This window comes from Sprattus sprattus (genome assembly GCF_963457725.1).
Source record: "Sprattus sprattus genome assembly, chromosome: 6".
Taxonomy (NCBI): Eukaryota; Metazoa; Chordata; class Actinopteri; order Clupeiformes; family Clupeidae; genus Sprattus; species Sprattus sprattus.
This window is the reverse complement of record NC_137925.1, coordinates 28,493,527-28,521,331: the sequence shown is the minus strand read 5'-3', so window position 1 is coordinate 28,521,331 and position 27,805 is coordinate 28,493,527. Positions and strand designations below refer to the sequence as shown.

At 42.9% G+C, this 27,805-nt stretch overlaps 3 protein-coding genes across 6 annotated transcripts in view; 1 reads left to right on the top strand and 2 right to left on the bottom strand.

Moving 5' to 3' along the window:
* The window catches only part of rnf111 (ring finger protein 111), a 73,717-nt gene extending 62,593 nt beyond the window's left edge, over positions 1-11,124 (bottom strand). For 3 of the 4 annotated variants that reach the window (XM_080841183.1, XM_080841186.1, XM_080841185.1), the window contains exon 1: positions 10,781-11,124. The gene's annotated coding sequence lies outside the window, so the exon portion shown is untranslated. Of the gene's footprint in view, positions 1-6,309; positions 6,378-10,780 lie in introns of those variants that run through there. The other variant, XM_080841184.1, reaches the window with a different exon arrangement.
* Positions 11,125-12,215: 1,091 nt separating this feature from the next.
* ccnb2 (cyclin B2) lies at positions 12,216-15,199 on the top strand (the record flags this gene model as incomplete). The annotated part of the gene is made up of 8 exons (XM_080841260.1): positions 12,216-12,233; positions 12,753-12,875; positions 12,958-13,191; positions 13,274-13,432; positions 13,566-13,802; positions 14,132-14,272; positions 14,788-14,898; positions 15,092-15,199. 8 exons carry the CDS (start codon positions 12,216-12,218, stop codon positions 15,197-15,199), a joined length of 1,131 nt encoding a protein of 376 aa, XP_080697386.1.
* Positions 15,200-18,881: 3,682 nt separating this feature from the next.
* Positions 18,882-27,805, bottom strand: part of myo1ea (myosin IEa) — an 86,710-nt gene continuing 77,786 nt past the window's right edge. Inside the window, 5 exon segments of the mRNA XM_080840925.1 lie at positions 18,882-19,886; positions 20,249-20,421; positions 21,982-22,011; positions 22,391-22,610; positions 23,088-23,180. Of these exon segments, the coding sequence (XP_080697051.1) occupies positions 19,810-19,886; positions 20,249-20,421; positions 21,982-22,011; positions 22,391-22,610; positions 23,088-23,180 (593 nt within the window). The 3' untranslated portion in view covers positions 18,882-19,809.

Here is a 27,805-nt window from a genome sequence, read left to right as displayed (position 1 = left end):
CCCTTTAATGTGCATTCATCAATTTCCATTACATGACGATGCATGTGATCGTACAATACAGTATGTGTGTTGTCTGCAATGAGAATACGGACTAATCAGCACTGCACTGCACTGAATCACATTAACAGGAGTTATTGCTTCACGATAACAATTACACTAATATAACTGAATACATATAAAAGTGGACATTACACTAGGCAACATGGATCTCATTCATATCTCATCCAGTCGAAATCTGAACAGGATGAACCCATCCTTATAACGTCGACTCAACATAAGAATCATGACTAAATCTCCGCTTAGCATGCTAAGCGCTCTTAGTAGCAATGTGTACTAGGGCTGTCAACGAATATTCGAAGTTCGAATTGTATCCAAAAACGCGAATTCGAACATGAAAATTAATATTTGAATGTGAAAAAACACTCCCGCGGTACAAGCGCCTCTATCTGCTTTGTGAATGAGCCACTCCGCAGATGTCGGGGAAGCAGTGCTGCTTGCGATGATCGTTCTTATAGCCTAATGTTTTTTTTTCATTGAGAATAACCCAGCAGTTTAGCCACGGTTGCACTACATTACAAAATCATATAGCCTACGTTCATCATTTTTGTTCCTGGCAATTTCAATTGGTTGTCTGTGCAAGACAACAGACATGGACATCCATACGGACAAATAAAGGCCGGGCCCCGAATACAAGCCGGGGGTAAAATAAAGTAGCCTACCGGTATATTACTGTAGCCTACCAGCATCAGTCCGTCGGCTCAAAGTAGGCATCACAATTTAATTGAATGCAATTCACAAATACATGTTCTCCTCATGTTTAATATTATATTATATAATATTGTTGGCTAATCTCATGGGCTGAAATTTCCGCACGTAGGACTACTAGGCGAATGTTTAGCCTAAATGCACGTATCGTATAGCCTACTGTTGTTTATCTGTAACGTTTTAGTTGGCTAGGTTACTTTTTCCAGAAGGGATCATAAAGAAGTAGGCTAGTAGACTTACGTAACTTTGATATTAAATTCAAAGAGTTGGTGTATGCTGATTGCTGAAGAACATTCGGGAGAAAAAGCAGAAAAGAAGTTTGACATTGACCCGAGACGAATGCGATAGGCTACGACTAGCAGGTGGAGGTAGAAAGAAAGTTAGGCTGGATATCAAACCAGCTCGTTGAATAAATGTTTTCAGTCCGCGATAAGCATAATAGAGTGTCTAGAAAAATGATTAAATTCAAGGCTTTGGAAATCTTTTCCTCCGTGACTGACAGTGGAGACCATAACTCCGATGTTTATTTTTTACGTTGACACCCCGACCTAAAGCGCTACGCGATGTGCAGGAAGTGTACACGCATATGCAATGAATTATATTAGCCTACTGCAATTATGCCCATTATTTAAATAATACAATTCTATAACAGAAGATAAGTAAGAAATAAAGCCCTGCCCCCAATACAAGCCTGCCCCAAATAAAGGCCGGTGCGCTGTGCAGCCTAAGTAAATACAAGCCCCGGCCACTATTTGAGGATTTACGGTACTATAGTTTGCGCGCTTGCAGGTGTGGTGGTGAAATGCAAGCGATACAAAGTTGTGGCTTTTCATGATTAGGCCTACACGTTACTGGGCTGTTTATAGGATATATATATATCCCACTAATTTGAACCATGGTTTTGTCGCATTATTGACGTATTGACAGCAACTGCGTAAAATAGGAAACCAGATATTCGAATAGTGCGAATTCGTTATTTTTTTCCAAACGAACATTCGAATGTTATTTTTGAGCAATTTTGACAGCCCTAATGTGTACTCGCATGAAGCCCAAATGCACGATTATCACAGTAACTTTATGAAAACCCTTACTTTCATGAGGTACGCACACAATGCCTCACATACATGTCAAACAATGATGAGCACTATGGTCAACTACTCTGCCACTGAATTGGCAACATACTAAACTTGTCACTACAGCATATTGATGTTGTCTAGCAACGCTATAAACAAATGTCTTCATACAGTTATCATGCGGAAAGGCATTTTACGGCTGGTTTCTAGATTCTCCGCCATCACGCCATCGTAAATAATATGAATTAAACGAAGCCTAGAGGCAAATAATTTACCTCGAACATTTTTTGTAATCGAGTTACTCGAGTAACTCGAGTAATCGTTTCAGCCCTAGATTAGACATTAATACCATTCTGTTGATTCTGCAGAAGGATATCGATAACACGTCACCCTTAAAGATTGTTGTAGAAAGATGGCAAATAAAGAGGATGTGCAATGGAAAACGAAGATATTGTTCATGTTTCATTCATTGAGAGAAGGTTAGTATCAAAACAACAGGGAAACCTGTTCCAAAAATCCAAGTCACTAAACCCAATGGTAAAACCGCTGCCGTTAATGCTAACTGGTATGCAAAATACTCATAGCTCACTGGTACTAGGGATGGGCATTCGATTAAATTGTCTTAATCGATCGTCGGGAGAATTAACGATCGATTTTCGATTAATCATTAAAAAAAATATATCAAAACTGCACTATTTATAGGCTATATTAAAATGCAGTGAAAAAAAGATAAAACACAGCGTGTTCCTCAATGAGATCTTTATTACAAGATAGACAACTCTTGTGGCAGTTAAACCGGATCCGTTTAATGGTTACACTTGAAAAATATGCGCTGCTGTACTCTTAAGCAGCGGCGCCGACAGCTAGAAGCCGGTGCTCATAAACTAGTGATGGGAAGTTCGGATCATTTTACCGACCTCGAATCTTTGAATCTCGTTCAGTAAATTGAACGAATCTTTTTTCGAGTCACTCGTTCATTTTAACGGGGGGGGGGGGGGGGGGGGGGGGGGTGCTACTCAACATTTTTAAATTTTATAGCCAATTCACTGGCGTAAATACGTCCACTACAAATACGTATCATATTTTCATGGAGGTTACTACATGTAAACCAGCAGATACTAATTCCTGCATTCAAATAATATTATATGAAAGTTTGGATGAAATGGTCATTTATTATCACATAAGCATTTAATGATCACGGCAAACATTTACGCTGCACTGAACTGTAAGTAAAGTTTTAAAAAGTTAAAATAACTAAACCTGTAATTATTTCTTGTGAACGAATATCATTCACGTCTTACTAACCATAGACACTCGGAAGTGAACTAGGTTAATAAGTCCTTTCTGTTTCCTCTTCTGAGCCTATGCAGGTTACGTGAAAAAATATCCAGAGCCCAGTCAAAATGAACGAAACATTTCGGTTTTCTCTAGCTTCCCATGCTGAGCCTATGCAGATCACGTGAAAAATGATCCAAATACTTGTATCCGGCAGATGACCTAATCGTTCACCTCCCGACCGTCTTTGGATCAACGTTTCGTTCATCTGCCGGATATCGTTCAATGATTCGTTCTTTTGCCGGATATCAGTCTTTCGTTCAATGATTCGTTCTTTCGCCAACCGTGTCTTTGGATCTATGATTCGTTCATCTGCCGGATATGGGTATTTCGTTCAATGATTCGTTCTTTTGCCGGATCGTTCAATGATTCGTTCTTTTGCCGGATCGTTCAATGATTCGTTCTTTTGCCGGATCGTTCAATGTTTCGTTCTTTTGCCAAACGTGTCTGTTTCGTTCAATGATTCGTTCTTTTGACAACCGTGTCTTTGGATCTATGATTCGTTCATCTGCCGGATATGGATCGTTGGATCCTTTTCCACGTGACCTGCATAGGCTCAGTACAGTCAGCTAGAGGAAACAGAAATGATTCGTTCTTTTTCCGACTGGGTCTCTTGGATACGGGTCTTTGGATCATTTTTACGTGACCTGCATTCAACAAATCATTTCTGTTTCCTTGGCTTAGCCAATGCAACAGTCCCAGTTGTCCCGATGCGCGGTCATGAACGAGAAAAAGAACGAATCTTTTTTTGAGAGGACTCGTTACTCTCGAGTCGTTGTAAGGATTCGTTCAAAATGAACGAATCGTTCACGAACGACACATCACTATCATAAACACAACTTACTCGTTAGCCTACCTAACAATGAATTAGGCTAATTAACAAAGCTCCATTAAAACAACCAGTAACTGTTAAAGCACACGTTTTTAAAACAACCAGTTAGCTAGCTTGGCTACTTTTTGGAATCTACCTTTTGCAAGCAAAGTTCGCCAGCAATCCTAGGTTAGGTAGGGATGCTAACTTAGCCACGGTAAGCTAAGTGATGGAGGCTGGTAGGATGGTAGGCTATTTCCAACAGTGCTGATAAATATGGTGGGTTCCACTTCCAAATGTTTAAAACTTTACTTAGTTGTGTACTGTCACTAACCATGGTCGGATGTGCGTTGTTCAAGTGGTACATAATTTGAGTTGTGGCCGAGTTGTACTTCGCAGTGTCGTCAATGAACTAAGTCATTTTTTTTTAATCAAAATGGTTCCACGCCACACGCCGTGACCTCTTCATGTTTACTTTTGAAAGACACGGAAACTTGCAGGTAACTGAGTAGGCCTGTGGCGTTTTTTCAAACATTGCCCTTGTTTGGTAAAATTGTAATTGCTGCCACATAGCGAAATCCATTGCATTCCTTCAAGACTCACACTACGCAACAGAACGTGCATTAGTTTTATCGATGAAAAAATAATGTCATCGACGAAATTCTTAATGATCAATTAATCGATCGTCGATTAATTATGCCCATCCCTAACTGGTACCATAAAAAAACAATCGGCTGTACTGTTTTGTTTTTAAATCGTTCATACGTTAGTCTGACTGTTCTCGTTCAGCTGACATTCTGAATTGAAATTGTTAATGAATGTTTCAAAACGCGATGTGTTTCGTATCTATTATAATTAGCCTTCACATTGACCAACATTCTGAAACATCCATTAACATCCACATTTGCCACAAACAATGTTAGGCTAACAGCCCATGTTAATAGTTCTGAAATAATGTTCTCTTACTTGTTGCCTTTGTAACTTGTTGTTTAATATTGTGGAAAGGATGCTAGTGAATGATTCAGAGCATTTTAAATGGCATCACTTTTGGTCTTGTGTCTAAATTTTTCTTAAAACAATTGCAGCTGAAAATGAAATTAGTCAAATAATAACCAATAGCTTTAGTAATTGAGGGTGAAAATAGGCCAAATGGTAGGCCCAAAATTTGGAATCTAGTTTTTCAAATCAAGAGTAGGCCTGATTTGACTAATTGGCTTTGCAGCCTTTCCTTCTGGCCTCGTCTAGTCCAAAGACATGCTGCCCACCAGCTTTTTAAGTACAATGGTGCCACACTGGTGGCTTTGTATCAATTGTATCCCTGCCTGCTATTTTGTAGTACTGTAGTCCACAAAAACACCCTGAAACAACTTGTATCTCACATACTTATGCCACCAACGGAACCACCACAACCTCCCTCACTTTAAAAACCACCAGCCGCCACTGGTGTGTGTGTGTGTGTGTGTGTGTGTGTGTGTGTTGGTCTATGGTGTGTGTGTGTGTGTGTGTGTGGTCTACCGAGTTGGTCTATGGTGTGTGTGTGTGTGTTGGTGTATGGTGTGGGGATGGAGCGATTTGGATCAATATATTGATAAGCATTGATAAATTAATTCAAAAAGAGAACAGTGCAGTTTCCTCAGTGCAACCCTTGAACAACAATCCAAATATACCAAGAGAGTCCCACCCTGGCTTTACACTCAATACTCCAGCCCCACGCATCAGCATCACGGGCCTAGATCAACCCCAGGACAAGACATCACACACACACACACACACACACACACACACACACACACACACACACACACACACACACACACACACACACACACACACACACACACACACACACACACACACACACACACACACACACACACACACACACACACACACACACACACACACACACACACACACACCTGATATCAACCCCAGGACCAGACATCACACACACACCTGGGTCTATATCAACCCCAGGACAAGACATCTCCCACACACACACACACACACACACACACACACACACCTGGGTCTATATCAACCCCAGGACAAGACATCTCACACACACACACACACATCTGGGTCTATATCAACCCCAGGACCAGACATCAATCCACCATGCTCACCCTCATCATCAGTCTGGTTTTAAACAAACAGTCCCACCACTGGTCTGTTTCACTGGTCATAAACTACTGGTCTGTTTCACTGGTTATAAACTACTGGTCTGTTTCACTGGTTATAAACTACTGGTCTGTTTCCACTGGTCACCACACACACACGTGCAGACACTGCTCCACACACACACCAAAACACCACATAAATCACCTCCTCTCGCCTGATCAGGTGCTGTTCAGTCCCAAAACACCACACAAATCACCTCCTCTCCCCTGGTCAGGTGCTGTTCACAGGGTGTCTACAGGTATAAACAAATTCAATTTAAGACTTTTTAAGACTTTTTAATACCACTTCTAAATTAAATTTAAGACCAAACTTACGATGGAAAAACAAAACAAAAAGTGGAAATATACAGTAATCTTTCCAAGTAAACACACTGATGTCTGATAATAACCGGTTGAGTTTAAAAACACCGGCTAAATGTGTGTAATGCGAAAAGATAACACAAAAATGTCATCAGTCCTCAATTATATTTATTATTTTTAGAGCATTTAGGTCCCATAAACAAATGCTTATAAAATCAAGTAAAGTATTAAAAAAACGCCAAAATCTATAAACGAACAGGCTGGTGCCCTGGCTACGATGATAAACCAATAAACAGGAGCCCTGGCTGCGGTGCAATCCGGGGGGTAGGGTTATCCCCTCAAGTGAAGGCTACGAGATTCAGCCCTAACAAATGCAAGAAGTTAACTGCAAGAAAATAACATTTGCATTAAAGTGCACAATGGAAACATAGGACATTGTTCGTGTTTTACTACTCAAAGCATTCCAGGGATTGAGGTACAGTGGCAAGTAAGCGATCAAAGCAACAGGTAGACCACCTACCAAAATCAGAGCAACAGTAACGTTAGCTACCAATGGAGTTGAATGAATGATGTGCTAACGTTCACATATTAGAACGTAACGTAAATGTAAAACGTTTTTTTTTTTTGCTGTCTCACACTGTGATAAATATGTTTAAGTAACCTCCGTTTAATTTCCATAAACTGTTAGTTCGTTGTAAGGTAAAATTAATACATTGCTAGCGGGTGGAAATAGCACTGACAGGACTAGAAAGCTAGTTTGCATGCTAGCCAGCTATTAGGCTATCTAATCACTTGTATGTAGGGGTGTGTTCAAAATATCGATACGGGGATACATCGTCGCGGGCCTCTTTACGATGCGTGTATCGATACGGAGGCGTCAGTATCGATACTTCACGTGCAACAAAAAAAAAAAAAATTTTTTTTTTTTTTTTTTTTTTTTTTTTTTGTCTGTTTCTTTGTACAGCGTCTACTTGGTTCATGTGCCTGCCTGCATACTTTGCCCATCATCCAGTTGATGGTATAATTTGAAAGCAGAGTTTCTGTAGAATCCACATGAGGTGACAAATATGTTATGATGTACTGTCAAGGAGTTACAGGCAATTTTTTTTTGTTATAAGCCTAAAATATCGGGATACGTATCGTATACGTACGTATCGCATGTATCGCGATACATATCGTATCGCGACCCCTGTATCGGGATGCGTATCGTATCGCGAGGTGGTTGGCGATACCCACCCCTACTTGTATGTAGACGCTTTAGCTGCGCAGTAGTCTACGCTCTGACCTAACCAAAGACAACGCAGCGCACAGGCTACCAGGAAAAAAAATATTTGACCTGGCAGAACAGATTGCCCGCATTTTCGCACTGACATGGCACACAAATATTTAAGACCAATGCAATTTGAATTTAAGACAATTTAATACTTTTTAAGGCCTTATTTTGATGAAAATTGATTTACGACTTTTTAAGACTTTTTAATACCCTGCGGCCACCCTGTGTTCAGTCCAGGTTAATACACTCTTAAAGGCACAGGAACCCTTGTTCCTAATGCACCGGATCTGCCACGCTAGCCAAATGCTCTAAGAGTTCCTGATCTGGTGCTTGTGCTATCATTGTTTGTATTTGCAGCATGGCCATGCCACTGCTAACAAGAGAAGGCCTTGCACAGTGAAGCACGAACACACACACACACACACACACACACAGATTCAGACACACAAACACACACACACACACACACACACACACACACACTTGAGCTCCTGTGATTTCTCCAGAGCTTCCCACATGAGAGGTATGCTGTTCATGCAAACTGCTGGAGCCTGACAAACCACTTGATGAAATTCTGTTAGCATGACAGGAAATGATGTCGGTCTTGCAAATGAACTTCCTGTCATGTTCACATATTTTGGCCTCAGAAAATGTTTTCTTACTAGGTGGGAGGAGTGTGTACTAATGTGTTACTCACAGCTACAAAAACTGAACAAAAAGCAGATGTTGAACATATCTTAACAAAACACACTAGGTATGTTTCACACACACACACACACACACACACACACACACACACACACACACACACACACACACACACACACACACACACACACACACACACAGAGAGAGCAAGCAGATGATCCCCCAGAGGAGGAGGGCAGGGGTTTGGGGTAACCTCTCAGGACTAACATTGGCACCACCGCCCGAGGAGCCATGAGCCATCCCAGAATCCTCAGGGAGCCTTCCCATGAGCCTCTACTGTGCCCCAGTGGCACAGAGCTGGGGCATGCAGCTCAGTGTGTGTGTGTGTGTGTACGTGTGTGTGTGTGTGTGTGTGTGTGTGTGTGTGTGTGTGTGTGGAGGGGATGTCATGGCAGCCATTCCTCCTCCTGCGCTGTATACAGATTTCAGAAGGTGATGGTGTTTAATTAAAGAGCTTGTTTTTAATTTCTTCCCTCGGGAGCCCAGGGCACTCAGCTACCTGAAGACAATGCTAGCCGCTTCATGGGCTGCCAATATAAGAGGATAGGATGTAGGTAGCCTAAGCACACAACTACAGGCACTAGAAGATAGATTGTATTCACCCACACTAGCATTTCTGTGGTTGAACTTCAAGTGGCCCATAAGTTAATGTTTAGGCCCATTTGGGGATGAGTGTGTGTGGTGGTTTTCTACTCCCTCTCGGGTCAGACCTAGGAACGATCCTGAGCAGTGATGGGACTGTGACATGCACCTGAATGACTGACAGGGTCACATTTTGTGCAGAATGCTTGAACTTTAGGAATTCGGGATGTTTGTGAATGCATGTAAATATCCAGATCTTAACAGAAGGGTGGACATAATCTAAATCTAGATTAATATTTCTTTGTCCAATTATTACTGGCACAAAAAGCTCAACCCTTTGAATCTATTTTGTGATGCCTGTCCCAAAACAAGGAAAAAAACAAGTCCTGTCTTTAGTGTACTGTGCAACTGGGTGATTGACAACTATTATATTTTCGGACAGATTGACTTAACGTTAAAATGTTACTTAATCCAGCGTTGTATAACTTCATCACTTTGAATAGGTATTGACAATATCTCTGTCATTTACGCTGTTATACAGCCAACACCCCGACATCCTGAGTGATACTAAATGTTATGTACAGACTCCATTACGACAACCCTGCACCAGCTTCTGCTAGCATGCTAGCTACTGCCTTAGTAGTTCACTACGGGAAATTCCAACGCAGTCTTTTTAAGACGTCAAACTACACCACAGCCTTGCAGATTCTGAGATGGCCATAGGAAAGATTTGGATGAACCTGGCTTTTTCCAGTTGACACTATAAATGCCCAAAACTAAGGTTGGGTAAATAAATAATGTCCCAGTATGAAAGCTGACACAATTTAACCAGGGCAGTTAGCTAGCTCATATGCTAATGAGAAAAGAAAACCCAGCTAGCCGGCTAGCTTTTGTTGACATCTGAGACATGGTGGTCAAATTCTGAACGTTGACAAAACACCAAATATGGTTAGTTCTAAATACAACCTTTCAACATACTATGATGGAAAACAAACTGATGTTTTGGTTAAGCACAAAAGTTACACAGATGACAATTATTTACTTGATTTCCCAAGATGACAGTTGACTAGTTTCCTGGCAATCCCAGGCTACAGGCTGGCCTGGTGTGTTAGCTAGCAAGCTAACGTTGCTAACAGCAAACCCTGAAAAGACTAACGTTAGGTAACTTAGCTTAGCTTGCTAGCTATACGGTCTTGGATGACTGCACTTGAACTAACTAGTCTGTCGAAGAACGTGTACTCTTACTGTTTCTAAGTGTCTTTTTCAAAGTATTATGTGTATACAACTATAATGGCATGCCTGCTGTTGTCCGTGTGCTTTCGTGTGTCGCTAATTTTAACTGACTTTACCGTCACACCAAAGTTAACCAACGTTAGCAAGCTGCTTGAAGGGCTTTCAGACTCGTTGAAACATACGAGATAAAGCGTTGGGATCACAAATTATTTTATAAAACCATGGATTATATTAACACTATACCAATACGACCTTTACCAAAAAATGCCATATATACTAAATATGATCCAACAATTTGTAATCCGAAATGTTAACTAGACAAGGATAGGTTTATCAATTTGTGGTAATCCAGCAAAGACTATCCGTTTCCAGACATCGACTCTGCCTGCTATCGTACCAGCCAGCTGACCAAAGGCTCGGTTAGCCACTAGCCCGCTTTTCACATCAAACAATAGCACGTTGTAAGGCTCATATAAATAGAAAAAATCAAATGGAAATGAATCAAGGTGGAGGTACTTACTTATGTTTTCATTCAGATGAAATTAAGGATTTCCTCGCTGGTACTTTTACTGAGCATATGGCCCTTAATAAATCGAAAATGGGACAAAAGTAGGATCGCGAACGGACGTCAGCAGTCGGTTGAGAGGACTGACAACACCGTCACAAAAACACACACACATACAAAAATAGGAAACTGTATGTAGCGACTAACTGGCCTGTATGATCCAACTAAACGGCCGAAAAATAAGCGTCGCCCTGTTCAATACTGACCATCGAACGTAGTATTCTTTCTACATTTGCGATAAAGCGCACATTCCTTTCTGTTTGCCACCAGGGCCCGTGAAGTCCCCATTCCTGCCTGTTCGAGGCGTTCGTTCCACTGTTGATTATTCAGCTAGCAGTCCACACTGGATGCTAGCACACGGCTGATCTGGAGTCAGTCCTCCTCTCGCTGCTTCCCTCTGCTCCGATTGCCTGAGGAGTCTCCAGAGAACAAGAGGAAGACTTCGTGACACTTTGCGGCTTTCGAAACCCCATATTATTTACATAAACTGAGATGGCCTCATAGCTTAAACGTGTTATATAAATCTGACTCGGTAGAGGAGTATGGGTTCAGTGGTTAAACAAGAAGATTGAACTTCGTAAAGGAGTGTGAAATGCTCAAATCCATAATCTGTCATATTGTGCCCACTAGTGGCTAAACCTCATGTGGCCCAAAGATTTAGTTGTAACACAATCGAGACAGTTGTAAATGAAGGAACCAAGACTACAATCGAATCTCTGCCTGTTTGGGTTGATTGCGTGTGAAATAAGCATGCTGTATTGTTTAGCTGTGAAGACATTAACGAGGCAGTCTACATTAAACACTGACACTTGTATTTGCACTTGGTCTGTCTCTTAAAATGAGTAGTTTAGGTTATATATGTGGTTAGCTCATTCGGAAGTCTTATATAGAGTAAACATAATGCTGAATATGAATGAGTAAACTGTCTATCTATATATATCTGTATCTAAATATATCCATCTAAATGCCTGTCTGTCTGGTGGCTCGCCTGTTCCAATTACAGCGTTTCTGCTGTCAAAAACACCATTTCCCAGAGTTCTTAGTTAATGCGCGTAGCCTACAAAGCAAACTTGTGCATTATAGTCCGTTCATAATTTAATAATTTTCTTTTCTACGATTTTATTACTCGCTTGACATAATTAATTCGAAGATAATTGTGATCTATGTTTATCTATTTCACGTATTTATTTTACACATGGATGTATGTTTGTAGTAACGAACGCACGTTAGACATTCTCTGGCAACCAATCAACAAGCGTCTTCTACGAAGTACTCACCAATGAGAATTTAGGGAGCGGTATTTAAAATAGCATAGGTGGCGTTCCCTAGTCTACAGTTGTTGTCCTTTGTTGCTTTTGCATTGATTTGAAGCTCCCACTACAGAATTACCATGGAAGTTCGCGTTGGCGTGAGTATTGTTGCTAAAATTCTGTCTGCAATTAACTTCACGAAGTAATATTATATCGTGGACAAATAATGCTACCAACGAATCTTGCGAACTGCTGCTGGTTGCTAGCACGGTGCTTGGATTAGCATGTTAAACTCCATGACTGCTGGCATAGGCTCCGTCAAGTTAAAACTACACATCTAACTAAACTTCTTGAAGCGGTTTAGCTAGGATGGCTAAATAAATTGGGACGTCTTTCTTCACTGTGTGTTCGGATATTTAGACCAATTTGACCGTCTGTTAGTACTTTATTATCTAGTCAATTTAAGTTGGCTAGTCACATTTCAATGTTATAATTATTCCAGTCGAGGAGTTGCCATAAATCATTGCCCTTCTCGCACAATTTGGTTCGATTAGTATGGGTTGGAATACTGTTTAACGGTATCCCATGATCAATTAAGCATGGGCACGACCAGTACGTCTTCACCCTCTATACACCTAGCTATTTATCGCTAATGAATGCTTGTTTCCCCTGCACAGCGAAACAATGTGAGGAACATCACCACTAGAGCCAAAGCCAACGCAGGGCCAGCGCGCAGGGCTGTGTTGGGAGAGCTCTCCAACGTTCCCATCACGGCCAGGACGGAAACTGCTCCGGGCAAGGTACGGTGCACAGCTGCTTAATGTGTAGACTGCCATTTTATGTTCGTCAGTGCAACCCTTTACAGTGTTCTGTTCCTGATAGAAGGTGGACATCAAGCCTCATCTCGCAGTACAGCCATCTCTGAGGGTCGACGAGGCCCCGGTGCTAGCAGTGGTTCCGGTTGCGATCCACCACGATGTGTCTATGAAGGAGGAGGAACTGTGCCAGGCTTTCTCGGAAGCCCTGATTGAGGACATAGATGAAGGCGATGGCGACCAGCCTCAGCTGTGCTCTGAATACGTGAAGGACATCTATGTTTATTTGCGGCGTCTCGAGGTAAAATATTGCCTAATTGGTTAAATATTAATGCAGGACTGGTTGGTTCAAAAGCTGACTCCATTCTGATCTTGTTTTCCAGGTTCAGCAGCCTGTGCGGGCCAAGTACATGACTGGCTACGACATTAATGAACGTATGCGTGCTCTGCTCATTGACTGGCTTATTCAAGTGCACTCGCGGTTCCAGCTGCTGCCTGAGACCTTGTACATGACTGTTGCCATCCTTGATCGCTACTTACAGGTGAGCCCTGCTGCCACTGCAAAGGGGCCGCAACACTTCATTCCATTTTAAGACATTAAATCTCAATGTAAGCTGTCTTATGGCGACGGGGAACTCCGTTTGGTAAAACTGTTGGGGTTCCTGTTTGCTCCAGATTCAGCCAGTTTCCCGCCGGAAGCTGCAGCTGGTGGGGGTGACGTCCATGTTGCTAGCCTCCAAATACGAGGAGATGTTTGCCCCAGAGGTGGCGGACTTTTCCTACATCACAGACAACGCCTTCACCCGTGCCCAGATCCGTGAGATGGAGATGCTCATTCTCAGGGGGCTGAACTTTGAGCTGGGCCGCCCCTTGCCTCTGCACTTCCTCAGGAGGGCGTCCAAGGCTGGCAACGTAAGCTGGAACTCTCCTGATTAACTCCGTCCATCTCAAAATTTTCTAGCTTCTCTGTATCTGACTGCTTTCAGTTTTTACATTCATGCAAATTTTTCCTTTAGTGGGAACTGTGTAGGCTAACCATCTCTAAGCAAGGTTGATGGTAGCTAGTTTTGAAGAACATCTGCTTGATGGCACTATTTTCTATAAGATTTTACTTGTAAAATGCTGAATGTAATTGTCATTGGAGTTAAATATATTGTTTACATTGCTCATTTGCCAACAAGTTGGCTAGTTTTGTACAAACACTCCTAATCAGACGTGTCCTCCCTCTGGGTCTCTCCCAGGCTGATATTGAGAAGCACACGCTGGCTAAGTACCTGCTGGAGCTTACCCTGCCGGACTACGAGATGGTGCACTATCGGCCGTCAGAGCTGGCCGCTGCCGCCTCCTGCCTCTCCCAGCTGGTGCTGGAGGGACTGAAATGGGCAAGTGCAGCGCCTACGTCACCTATTTATGACCTGCCCTGCTTTTGGGAACACACCATTTCAAATGACGTGTGCTTTAACTGAGGATTATGGTCTGCCCTGCTTTTGTGAACACACCATTTCACATGCCTAGTGTGCTTTAACTGAGGACGTTGACTAGGGGTGTACTTGAGTGCCCTCACTGTGATCCTTCATCCGGTGTGACGCTCTAAACCCTTTCATTGCATGTACACAGTAATGGTCAGGTGGACTGTCTTTAGGCCTCATATATATCTGCGTTTCTCTTCTATGTGCCTTGTCCTCTAACTGGTCTCATGGTCATCTCTCCAGACTGCCACACAGCAGCACTATAGTACATACGACGAGCTCTAACGTGTGTCTCTTTCTCTCCAGACTGCCACACAGCAGCACTATAGTACATACGACGAGCTCTAACGTCTCGCTCTCGACAGCAGCACTATAGTACATAAGACGAGCTCTAACGTATCTCTCGCTCTCGCGCTCTCTCTCTCCAGACTGCCACACAGCAGCACTATAGTACATACGACGAGGCCCACCTGAAGCCCATCATGCAGCACATGGCCAAGAACATCGTCAAGGTGAACGAGGGACTCACCAAACATATGGTAAGCGTCTCCATGGAGTCTCATCAGCCATGTTTGTACTTTTGTTTGTAGACTTGAATAGTTTGTGAATGTACCATATCCACCTTATTGTTGTTGGCTGACTGGTTTAGCCCAACACCATGCCGTGTCTAGCCCTCTTACGTGTCTTGTGACGGGTCCTGTCCTTACTTAGTGCCTGTGTTTCTGTGTGTAGGCTGTGAAAAACAAGTACGCCAGCCACAAGCTCATGGCCATCAGTCAGCTGGAGCAGCTCAAGTCCTCTGTCATCAAGGACCTGGCGGCTCCTCTGTTGGCCAACTGAAGACCCAAACCCAGTGGACTCTCCGACTGCACTTTACTGTCCCATGTCAGTCAGCCAGCGACCTAATGGGGCAGGCCCTGCTGCTTTTTAAAAGGTGTAAATACTTCAAATGGAATATAGAAATAAAATGTCTTTTGGATTATATTGAAACTATTGTTTCTTTTACCTTTACATTTTAATTGCTTTGGGTCTTTGACTTTTTTTCCAATGTATATAATCTGTATGTACAAATGTGTTTTAAATAAATGAGACAAGCGTACATTCTGTTGTCTGATTATGGTGTAAGAGCTGGGCAGGGCATTGTTCCTGGTTTGACCAAGACCTCATACAGGCTTAAATTTCCATAGGATGCACTATTTGTTATGCCGTCTGTTTCCGCTCTCCTGTGTGCGAGTGCAAAGATGCTAAGATTTTGCTCCTATACCACACTTCACCCTCAGCTTGGTCAGAAGTGTCAGTGTGACCTGATCATATCTTGTATCAAAGACTAGTTTCCTCTTAAGTAGCTGTTATATTTACAGGTATTTATTTCAAATAACATTTAGTCTGATTTTTGTCCATATGGTGGTTTGACTCTGGTCTTGTGTGATGCAACAATGGAAATTGAAAAGGCTTAAGATGCTCAGGCCATTTACCTCATGATGTGTGTCTGAGCTGATGTACACAACTTCAGGCAGTTTCTCAGGACTTATGGTGAAGTATGAAGTCACAAGATGGATATGTCGTATTCAAACATGCTGTCCTGATGTGACTTATGTGTTTCTGTGATATATTGTCTTGAATAAATGTTTTCACCAGTTCATAGTGGCTCATAGTATTTTTCAGACTAAGTGGAGAGGACTGGCAAAAAATAACATCTAAACCAGGGGTTTTCAACTGGTTTTGTCCCAGGTACCACCATTCTGACTAGCAAGTAATCGGCGGCCCACTGATGTGCGTGCGTTCGTTCGTGCATTTTTTTTTTTCTTTGTTGACTGTTTCCCTGTATCCTGTGAAGGTGTACCTTTGTCTCTCTCACTAAACACCGATCCATTGGTGCTTCTGACCAGCTAACTCCAAGGTAGAACGAAATGTTAGCTAAGGACAGTAAATAACTTCAGTCATTCACCAAAAGTTTTACTTTTTCGACTGAACTTCAAAAGTACTTGTAGGCTATGCTTAACTGCAGATGCTTGTCAACTTTGCAAGCGAGACTGTACGTTATGAACGCAATGCATTGACATCAGCAAAGCACAGGCTACCATAGACTGGAGAGGTGCAAGGCTACATTCTTTCAGCGTGAATCACCTTTATATTATATTAGACATATTTTTCTTATTTCAGACATTTTCAAGAGTACTCTGGAAATGTGTTGAAATATCAAAGCAAATAATTATTATATATTTTTTTTTAAATCGCGGACCCCCTGCAATACCGCCGTGGACCCCCGGTTGAAAACCCCTGATCTAAACGCTTCAGTTTGAGTGGCTTTCAGACCAACGCTGGTTGTCAAGTGTTTGGAAGAGATGCTAACCTTCAGCCTGGACAAGTAGTATGGTGCCATACACACACTCACAGTAGTATTGGATTTAAGCATATCAGGTGTTATGTATCTGTGTAATGAGGGAGGGTGTGGCCTAAGGAGATCAACACCCTATATCAAGGTGTGCATAGTTATTAGGCAGCTTCTTTTCCTCAGGCAAAATGGGCCAAAAAAGAGATTTAACTGACTCTGTAAAGTCAAAAATTGTAAAAAGTCTTTCAGAGGGTTGCAGTACTCTTGAAACTGCTAAGATATTTGGGCGTGATCACAAAAGCATCAAACGTTTTGTTGCAAATAGTCAACAGGGTCGCAAGAAACATGCTGAGAAAAAAAAAAACGCAAATTAACTGCCAAAGATTTGAGAAGAATCAAACGTGAAGCTTCCAGGAACCCATTATCCTCCAGTGCTGTCATATTCCAGAACTGCAACCTACCTGGAGTGCCCAGAAGTACAAGGTGTTCAGTGCTCAGAGACATGGCCAAGGTAAGGAAGGCTGAAACCCGACCACCACAGAACAAGACTCATACGTTAAAACGTCAAGACTGGGCCAATATTTATTTGAAGACAGATTTTTCAAAGGTTTTATAGACTGATGAGATTAGTGTCTCTTGACGGACCAGATAAATGGGCCCGTGGCTGAATCGGTAACCGGCATGCATCGAAGTACTCCACTGCGTGGCAAGCCAGTAAAGGCCTTAAAGATGAAAGAATAATGACAAGGCCCCCTTCCTCACCTGACCTTAACCCTATTGAGAACTTGTGGAGCCTTCTTAAACATGAGATTTACACTGCAGGAAAACAGAACACCTCTCTGAACAGTGTCTGGGAGGCTGTGGTTGCTGCTGCACAAAACGTTGATCGTCATCAGATCAAGAAACTGACAGACTCCATGAATGGAAGGCTTATTACTGTTATTGAAAAGAAGGGTGGCTATATAGGTCACTGACTTTTATTTAGAAATGTCAGAAATGTTTATTTGTAAATTATGAGTTGTTTATTATTCTCACTTCAACAGATGGAAATAAACAAGTGATATGGGACATTTGTCGTTTTTCATTTAGTTGCATAATAATTCTGCACACTCATAGTTGCCCAATAATTGTGCACACATAGATATTCTCCTAAGAAAGCCAAAACCTCCCTTTTACTTTCTTAAATATTCAGGTCGAGGTTTATTGATATTTTGGATTGACCGAGAGCACTGTAGTTGTTCAATAATAAAATGAATCCTCAAAAATACAACTTGCCTAATAATTGTGTACAAAGTGTAATGCATTTACCTACTAAATGGCTAGATTGTGTTAAAGAGACACACTCACACAAAACTCAAAGTTAGCATCAGCTTTATTTAAAAACATGAAAAATTTAAATCAATATTTTCTTGCTATTGCACTAAAAATGCCTTCATACCAGAACACTGGCAGGCCCCCATCATACAATGCCAACAGATTTGGCCAGGTAGTTAAACCAATGGTGATATGCCGGCCATTCAAACCTGCACAGGAATGTGTGTGTGTGTGTGTGTGTGTGTGTGTGAACACTGTGGGAAACTGCTATGGATCTAATGAACAGATTTTTTTTAAACAATGAAAACATGCAACAGCTTTTCATTCCTCCGGTGGCAGTTAGCAGATGAACGTCTGCAGTGGGGAAAACAAACTAAACCAAACAAAACAAAACACCGCCGAACTCACCCGGTGCCTCCAGAGACTCGCCCACGACACCAAACAGGCAGACAATAAGTCGATTACGTTACACAGAAATCAAACAAGCAGACAATAACTTGATTACGTTACACAGAAATCAAACAAGCAGACAATAACTTGATTACGTTACACAGAAATCCTTCATTCTAGCTATCAGAACAGAGCAAGGGTGTGTCCTACGACGTCAACGAGATACAGAAGTAGAAACAATGCCTGTATTGTAGTTTTATTGTAAACAAAAATAGATTTTTCTTTTCTTACAGTCAGTTCCCTTCAGTAAATAGCACTTGTTTGGCAAACAGGCTTGACCAGTCAGGGCAGGAGTGACCCCCCCACCGCCCACCCCCCGGCTCTAATCTGATAAAGTGCTTTTCATCCACACACACACTCCGCACCAGCTCCATCCACACACACACTCTGCTCTACTCTGACCCAACTCCATCCGCACACACACTCTGCTCTACTCTGACCCAACTCCATCCACACACACACTCTGCTCTACTCTGACCCAACTCCATCCACACACACACTCTGCTCTACTCTGCTCCAACTCCAGGGCAGGTCCTTCATTTATTAAGGAGGCGGTTTGCGGTTCAACACAAATGTCCGCTGGCTGGTGACGACCCACAGGTATGAGTCTTCCCTGTGCTGAGGCTCCAACACTTCCAGTGTTTACGTCCTCATCTGGCTGCTATTCAATAGTAAAAAAGGGGCAACAAAAATAAAGAAAAATATTCCGATATGACCAGCAGTGAATTCCTCAGGTGTGCCCATGGGTATAAACCAGGCTCTGGCCTATTGGGCATAAAGGACCTCAAGTCCAGTTTAGCAGCGTAACAATCCCGCTAAAACAAATATAACAGATCAATCATCCAGGGCATTTAAAACGATGACAGCACAGGACTTTTCATTGGAAGCCACAATTCATTACCTGTTTTCCTAAAAAAGACTAAGATATAGAATATCATAATCATCTGGTTTCCCAATAACCAAATACTCCACCTGTTCAAAACATAATACAGTATATATATATATAGATGTGTGTAGAAAGCTATAAATACAATAAATAGTTTGTTCTTGTTCAGTGCTCGCAGGGTCTGTGTCATCAGTTGCCCTGGAGAGAAAGAGTCTTCCTCAACCAGGAAGTCATAACCCAGCACTTCCTCTAGGTTGCCTTGGCAACAGGCAGAGGCGTCCATCGTGGGTGTATGGCAAAGGAAAGCTTGCTTGGTATCTTGTCCTCGTTCATCTCCTCTCTCTCTCTCTCTCTCTCTTTTTCTCTCTCCTCTGTTGCTCTGATGGGTGGTGGCATCTTCTTCCTGAAGTCAGGAAGTGTGTGCTGGTCTCTGATTGGTCCTCATGTGGAGGTAGGCTGGGGATTCTAGATCTTGGTGACGTAGTTGTTTGGAAACAGGCCTTGTTTACCACGCAGTCTCCCAGTCCACCATCCAGAAGCATCTATCAGAGCGAACAAACACACACACGCACACGCACACGCACAGACACAGACACAGACACAGACACACACACACACACACACACACACACACACACACACAGACACACACACACACACACAAGAAACTGTCAGCTCATGGAAGTAAATAGGGCCTCAATCTCTGCGAGTGAGCATTCAATGAAGGTGACGTGCACATGGCTAAAACTCAGAACTTTTAAACTCTATTTGAAATTCTATTGGTCCACATGCAGGCGGCTCTCCATGGTGTGTTTCAAACACACACACACACACACACACACCCACATACACACACACACACACACTCTGCCTGCCGGTTGGCAGTCTCAGATACGGTGCCCACCTTCCTTGATGATGTCGATGAGGTCGTCGGCGTTGAAGCTGAGCTCGTCCGTGTCCTGGGCGTCGTAGGCGTAGAGGGCCTTGCACTGAGGGACCTGAGGCTTGGGCTTGGGCACGGGCTTGGGTCGACCAGCGCCAGGAGGAGGCCTGCTATTGGTGGACTGCCTGTGTGCACTGAGGAGGAGGAGGAGGAGGAGAGGAAGAGGAGTAGGAAGAGGAGGAGGAGGAGGAGGAGGGGAAGAGGAGAGGAGAGGAGGAGGAAGAACAAGAAGAGACAGAGGATGAAGAGGTGATGGAGAGAGAGCAGGAGTAGAAGAGCGGAGAGGAGGAGACAGAGAGGGAGAAAGAAGAGAATAAAGATAAAGAGAAGGAAGAGAGGGAGACAAGAGGAGGAAGAACAGGTTTTTAGCTTTTGTTCTCTCTAGTAAACCCACTGATCAAAACAAAGGCTTACTTCAGAAGAGTAACACTCTCTATACACTCTCTATACACACACACACACACACACATGTAACACTGAACACGTGTCTGTATAACACTGCGATACAAAAGCACACCAGCCTGGCAACACTATATTACAGCACTAATATTATTGTGTGTGTGTGTGTGTGTGTGTGTGTGTGTGTGCAGACCAGCCTGGCAACACTATATTACTGCACTAATATTATTAACCACAGGGTGGCGATATACACACTCACAACACACATGACTTGTGCATGACATGTCCAGTGCATTATGGAAAAGGTCTGCACTGTTCAACTTCAAACACATTGATTGAAAGCCACCAACACACCACAACCCCCCACACACACAACCACACACACACAACCACACACACACACGCACGCACACACACACACACACACACACACACACACACACACACACACACACACACACACACACACACACACACACACACACACACACCACCCACTAATCATACAAAAGCACAATGCATGTTAAATTTCACATTGAACAGACAGAGAACAAACAGGTGATCCCCTGCAATGTTACCGGATGCAGAGAAAAACAGCTCTGCATCCGGTAACGATATACACACTCACAACACACATGACTTGTGCATGACATGTCCAGTGCATTATGGAAAAGGTCTGCACTGTTCAACTTCAAACACATTGATTGAAAGCCACCAACACACCACAACCCCATACACACACACACACACACACACACACACACACACACACACACACACACACACATACACACACAAACACACACACACACACACACACACACACACACACACACTGTGTGACTGTTACTAAGAGAAAATCAGCTTTTGAGCCCATGGACTGATTAGACAAGCATCGCATGCTAACGGAGGCTGTGTGATTTACTGTGAGGAAGAAACAGATTGACAGAGGACTCAAATGTCACTGGGCACAAAACCCCTTTATCTCAGCGTCTCTTCAGAGGGACAGAGGAACAGATCGTGCTCAGGAGACTGTGTGACTGTGTTACTAAGAGACACACACACACACACACAAACACACACACACACACACACACACACACACACACACACACACACACACACACTGTGTGATTGTAACTAAGAGAGCCCACCACCCACACAAACACACACACACACACACACACACACACACACACACACACACACACACACACACACACACACACACACACACACACACACTGTGTGATTGTAACTAAGAAAGCCCACCACCCACACACACACACACTCACTTTCCTCCATTTGTGGATGGCCGTCGGCTTCTGTCATGATAAAAAGACACATGAGTAGAATTACACTTGAATACACCATACACACACACACACACACACACACACACACACACACATACAATCACACACATACAAACAGACACACACACACAGACACCATCATGTCGTGTCTGAAATATGTTTAGGACTATGTTGATTCATGTCTATATCTACACGTGCGTGTTTGAATATAGGCATGTGTATGTGTGTGTGTGTGTGTGTGTGAGCGTGTATGTGTATGAGTATATACAGGTGTGTGTGTGTGTGTGTGTGTGTGTGTGTGTGTGTGTGTGTGTGTGTGTGTGTGTGTGTGTGTGTGTGTGTGTGTGAGCATGTGTGTGTGAATGAGTATAGGTGTGTGTGTACCCACCCTGCGGCCCCCTGGTCGGGCACCCTGAGGCAGTCCAGGTTGGGCGGGGCCTGGTTGCTAGGGGGCGGGGCCTTGCTGCTTCCTCTCTCCTTCTGACCGCCAGGGGTGGGCAGGACCGGGCGGGCCTGGTTGCTAGGGGGCGGCCTCTGGTTGCTATACTGGGAGTTCCTCTGATTGGCTGAGTGAGTGCTGTTCTTCACGCTACCATTCTGATGGCCAACTGAAGAGGGGGAGAGACAGAGAAAAAGAAAGAGGAGAAGAGAGAAGCAGAGAGATCACGACAACTACTCAAGCATCGGGAAAAGAATAAACTAAACATGTAGTAGTAGTAGTAGTATGATGAAATGTTGGGTTTAATGTGGCCAGTAGTAGCAGCATCAACCATAGCAGTAGCATTAGCATTAGCAGTAGCAGTAGCAGTAGCAGTAGTAGTAATAGTAGCCGTAGCAGTAGCAGTAGCAGTAGCAGTAGTATTAGTGGCAGTAGCAGTAGCAGTAGCAGTAGTAGGAACAGTAGTAACAGTAGTAGTGGCAGTAGCAATAGCAGTAGTAGCAATAGCAGTAGCAGTAGCAGTAGCAGTAGCAGTAGCAGTAGTAGCAGTAGCAATAGTAGCAGTAGCAGTAGCAGTAGCAGTAGCAGTAGCATTAGCATTAGCAGTAGCAGTAGCAGTAGCATTAGCAGCAGGCGAGGTGCTTACCGGGGGGGCCAGGGGCGACCCTGGTGGGGATGTGGTGGTGGGGGCCTCGATGGCCACTGGGGCGACTCTGGGTGGTGTTCTTCTTGGTGGGTCCTACACACACATTTAAATTTTTATTTGAATCCACCAATCATATTCTTTACAGAAAGGATTCAAACATTTCTCAGAGGTTGAATACAGCTAAGTGACTCATGGGTACAAGAAACATCTCCTACTCCAAACAGCAAGACTACCTATAACAGCTGATACAGACAAGGGCGTAGTTTTGCATAGGGTCGATAGGGACTAGTCACGACCAAAGTTTAGGAAAGACAAAAAAGTCCCTACCAATATTTTGTTAATTTGAGAAAAAATTATTTTGCACAATATATTTGCAAACTCATTCGTATTATTATCAATACAATGTTCATCGCCCAGAAGAGTGAAAAATACATTTCCAAGTTTTCCAATGCGCCCTCGAGCCTTTAAGACAAGATGCTGTCATTTAATTGGCTGAAGTGGCAGAGGCAGAAACACTAGGCCTACGTGAATCCTGAAAAAGTGCTGCTAGTAGTCTGATACGGTAAGCTACTAAATACGCCAGGAAATAATAACGCCTCATATCAGAACATCGTTTGGTCTCAGCATTGATAATTTGACCCTTTTGAGCTCTGTAGAGAGGGAAAAGCCCAGGTCGCTGTCAGTTAGCTAGTCGGAAAACTACCCACACTGCGAAGCTTTGCCTTGTTGGATATATATGTTCCACTGGGTCTTTCACAGTCTAGTTATTACGTCCTTACAAGTTTTGGAATGGGTATCTCCCTTCTTGGTCGACCACTTTCCCAGTGTTGTCAGATAGGATAATCATCCTCCAAATACGATCATTTTGAGTCTCTAATAAGATACGCCATTTCCAATCTAGCAACACTGGGGGGGGGTCTGCCGGGCAGTGTCCCTACCAATGCTGAGACCAAACCTACGCCCTTGGATACAGAGCAGAACTTTGCTAGTTGTTTAGATTGTCTCTTACTAAGTCCTTCGAGTCGTAGCCCACTGACCGAAAGCTTATGGACATGCCCCAGACTTCCAAATATCAATACTACCAGCTTACATGTATAGCCTAGGTCTCTTATCTTAGCATCAATGGGCTGGTATTTGGTCAACTTGTCAAGGAAGGCTATGTCCATATAGAGGTCAAAGACACAGGCTACCTCAAGGACTACCACCTCCCTTTAAACCTTGACCAAGAAAACATCAGGGGTGTTAGGGATGTTGCAGAACACATTATCAGAGCTGTTAAACCAATCCGGGATTATACGGAAGTGTTTGTAAACACACACACACACACACCCACACACAAACAGTCATTGCCATGAAGCAGATGTATGAGTGTATGTGTGAGTTTGAACATGTGTGTGTGCGTAATCACTTGGGTTTTTGGGCATGAGTTTGTGTGTTTGTGAGTTTCATGTTGTGTGTGTGTGTGTGTGTGTAAGCGTGTTTGTGTGTAAGCGTGTGTGTGTTATCGCATGTGTGTGTGTGTGTGTGTAAGCGTGTGTGTGTTTAAGCGTGTGTGTAAGCGTGTGTGTAGGCCAGCGTTTCCGTTGTCCGGTAATTGAAATGAAATTGAAATTGAAATGAAAAAAATGAAATGTCCGAAAGTATTAGATCTCACCGGTCAAATTGTCCAATTGGAATTGCTTAAAAATCCCGTCCCCCAAACACAATCTGAATTTTAGAATAACTCTAATATTTAGGGCTATAAAGCAGCATGCACTGCCCTAATTATGTTTTAAAGGAACAGGCTATTCTGCCGTTTGAAAGTTATTAAACACGCATATGCTGAATTTTAAATAAAGCGCAAACCGTCGGTTATAAACAAGGAGTGAACTGAGTGAGAAGGATCAAACATGGTCAAGCAGACTAGCCTAAGAAGCTTTTTTAAGAGGCCAAACGCAACTGATGAGGGTGAACCGTCTGATGAGGATGAACCTGTAATACCTGAAGCCATAGATGTTCAGACATCTCCACCAGAGAAAAGGCCAAGGTGTCTGTCGTTAAGGTCGGAATGGAGTGACAAGTTCCCTTGGCAAAGGTGTCGAGGTAATTGATGGTAACGATAAAATGCTCTGTTTGCACGGCAGGGCCGGACGACACAACGGATTCACAAGAGGGTCGAATAATTTTTGAATCTCTGCTCTCATTGAACATAGTCAGAGCAATGACCATGTTGCGGCACTCAATTTAATGCCACAGCAGGTTGCCATTAAAGGCCACTATGACAAGGCGACGGAAACGTCTAAGAAAAAACTATGTCCTCAGCGCAAAGTTGTATTCCACATGGCCCAACATGATCTCCCATCTAACTATTTTGCTTGGCTTTAGAATGGCTTTAGAAGACGTCGTGGTGGAACAGATCCGCGAAAAACTGAAAAAAGTGACTTCATTCGAATCATAATTGATGAAACTGTGAACAAAAAGCTAATCATACACCTAAAACTCGAAATAAAAGGGAAGGTGGAGACATGCTTTCTAGGAAATTATGATGTGCCCTCCGGGACTACAAGATGTATCTATGATCGCATAGTTGGGGGGCTTCGTGAAATGGCTCTAGAACTCTCCCGTGTCTTGGCCTGGGCTCAGATGGTGCTAGTGTAATTGAAGTGTAGTTCTTTAAACTACATAGCCTGCTGTCAGTTTTCTTCAATAGGCTAATTTAGAAGCAGTAATAGATATTTGACCTGCTTATCATTCAAATGTCTTGAAAATTAAAACTCTGCCGGTCATTTTGACATTTTTTTCTAGGGAAACCTCTGGTGTAAGTCTGTGTGTGTGTGTGTGTGTGTGTGTGTGTCCGATGGAGGTACTCCGACAGAATAGTAACCGAGCCCGGACCGAGACCGACAGCCATTAAGATTTTTTTTTTTCGAATCCAAACCGAGCCCGACGGAATTAATTTCTCAACCGTTCATAGTAGCCTACTAATGCCACATTGACGTACGTCTTTTATGAATATCCTGGTTTTATTAAACTGGGGCATCAACAGTTAAATGCTCTCTCTCTCACAAACAAGCGCACACAATAAGGCCAATAAGCATATTTAAATTAAATGATTCACATTGCAAGAACGTTTAGTAAAATGGTGCGGCTCCTTTAAGATGAGCACGTACAAGGACAAAGGTGACGCATAGTTTGGATGTAGCGACAAACATTTATGTGCTGTAACAGTGTTAACCAGTATGTGAGTAACGTGAGCTTTATTAAAGCATATTAATAGCGTGTGTAATGTGTAGCTATTTCATCCCGTTTGTTAACCTTTCGTGCTGTCTGTATTTACTAACCAGCAGCAGACGTAAAGGAAAGGGAATAATAAACCCCGAAGTTAAAAACATGTAGCTTATCTACTTCGGCCGTGGAGCATTTTGCTCCCCTGCAATCTCCAACTATCAGAGACAGACGGCAGGAAAGGTTAACACACGGAATGAAATAGCTACACATTACACATGCTATGCTTTAATAAAACTCACGTTTTATGCTACACTAACGGAGGCACAACAGACAAGTCTTACCATTGAAGATCTGTTAGCACGCCGACGTTCGTTCTGAAACTATCTACATCCAACCATCGAAGTTTAATCCATGTTGTTGTGGAGAACGAGAGTTGCATCAATCATAATTCATTAAAACTTCACCCTTCTTACATTGGACGTATCCAACAGCCTAATTAGAATCTGCATCGTCTACTAAGCAGAAATATCTCCATACAGTAGAGTTCCCTTCGTTTAGTATCATTTTAAACTCTCCAGATGACAGTTTCTCTTTAACTTTCTCCGTGATGCCATTTTGCCACCTGTAATCATGTTGGCACGGACATAAACAAATTCCCGCCACGGGAAGAAGGCTGTTATCCTAAAATGTAGGACCTAAATGTGATTTTTTTGTATTCTCAAAAACAAACTTTTGCATCATGTGAAGCAGACAGTTGGCTTCACTATTTATTAAGATATTTAAAATTTGGAATGTTCAATGCATTATCGCACTGATGTGTCGAACCCGACCCGAGCCCGCTCATACATTTCTTATATTTGTCCGAACCCGGCCCAACCCGACGGGTTCCGACGGGCTCGGGTCGGGTTGCAGTCCTCTAGTGTGTGTGTGTGTGTGTAAGCGCACGCGTGTGTGTGTAAACGTGTGTGTGTGTAAACGTGTGTGTGTGTATGTGTGTAAACGTGTGTGTGTGTGTGTGTGTGTAAACGTGTGTGTGTGTGTGTGTGTAAACGTGTGTGTGTAAACGTGTGTGTGTGTGTGTGTCTGTGTGTGTGTGTGTGTGCAGTGGCGGCTCCTGAAAAAATTCTCAGGGGGGGCAATTTTTTTGATAATGATTAAGGCGACCTATTCAGTAGGTACATTAAGTTATCCGATTTATTCATACAGCAAAACCTTTTTGTCCACTATTGGCAGCAACCAACTGTAATATCTCCCCTCTTTCTACATAGCTAGAGTAGCAAGATACAAGTGGAACGCTATGGAAGAAGGTTACATTCAGGAGCCTTCATAAGCAAACATGATGTGGCTCCACATTAAATTATCCCACTTTTTCATTATCCACATGCCTCAAATGTTGTATGATGTAACCTAGCTGAACAGGACACATGATATGTCCACTAACAACATAAAGAAGGGGGCAACTTAAGTCAAAACCAACGATATTTATTGACTGATCTTGAAAGTATTGGCTT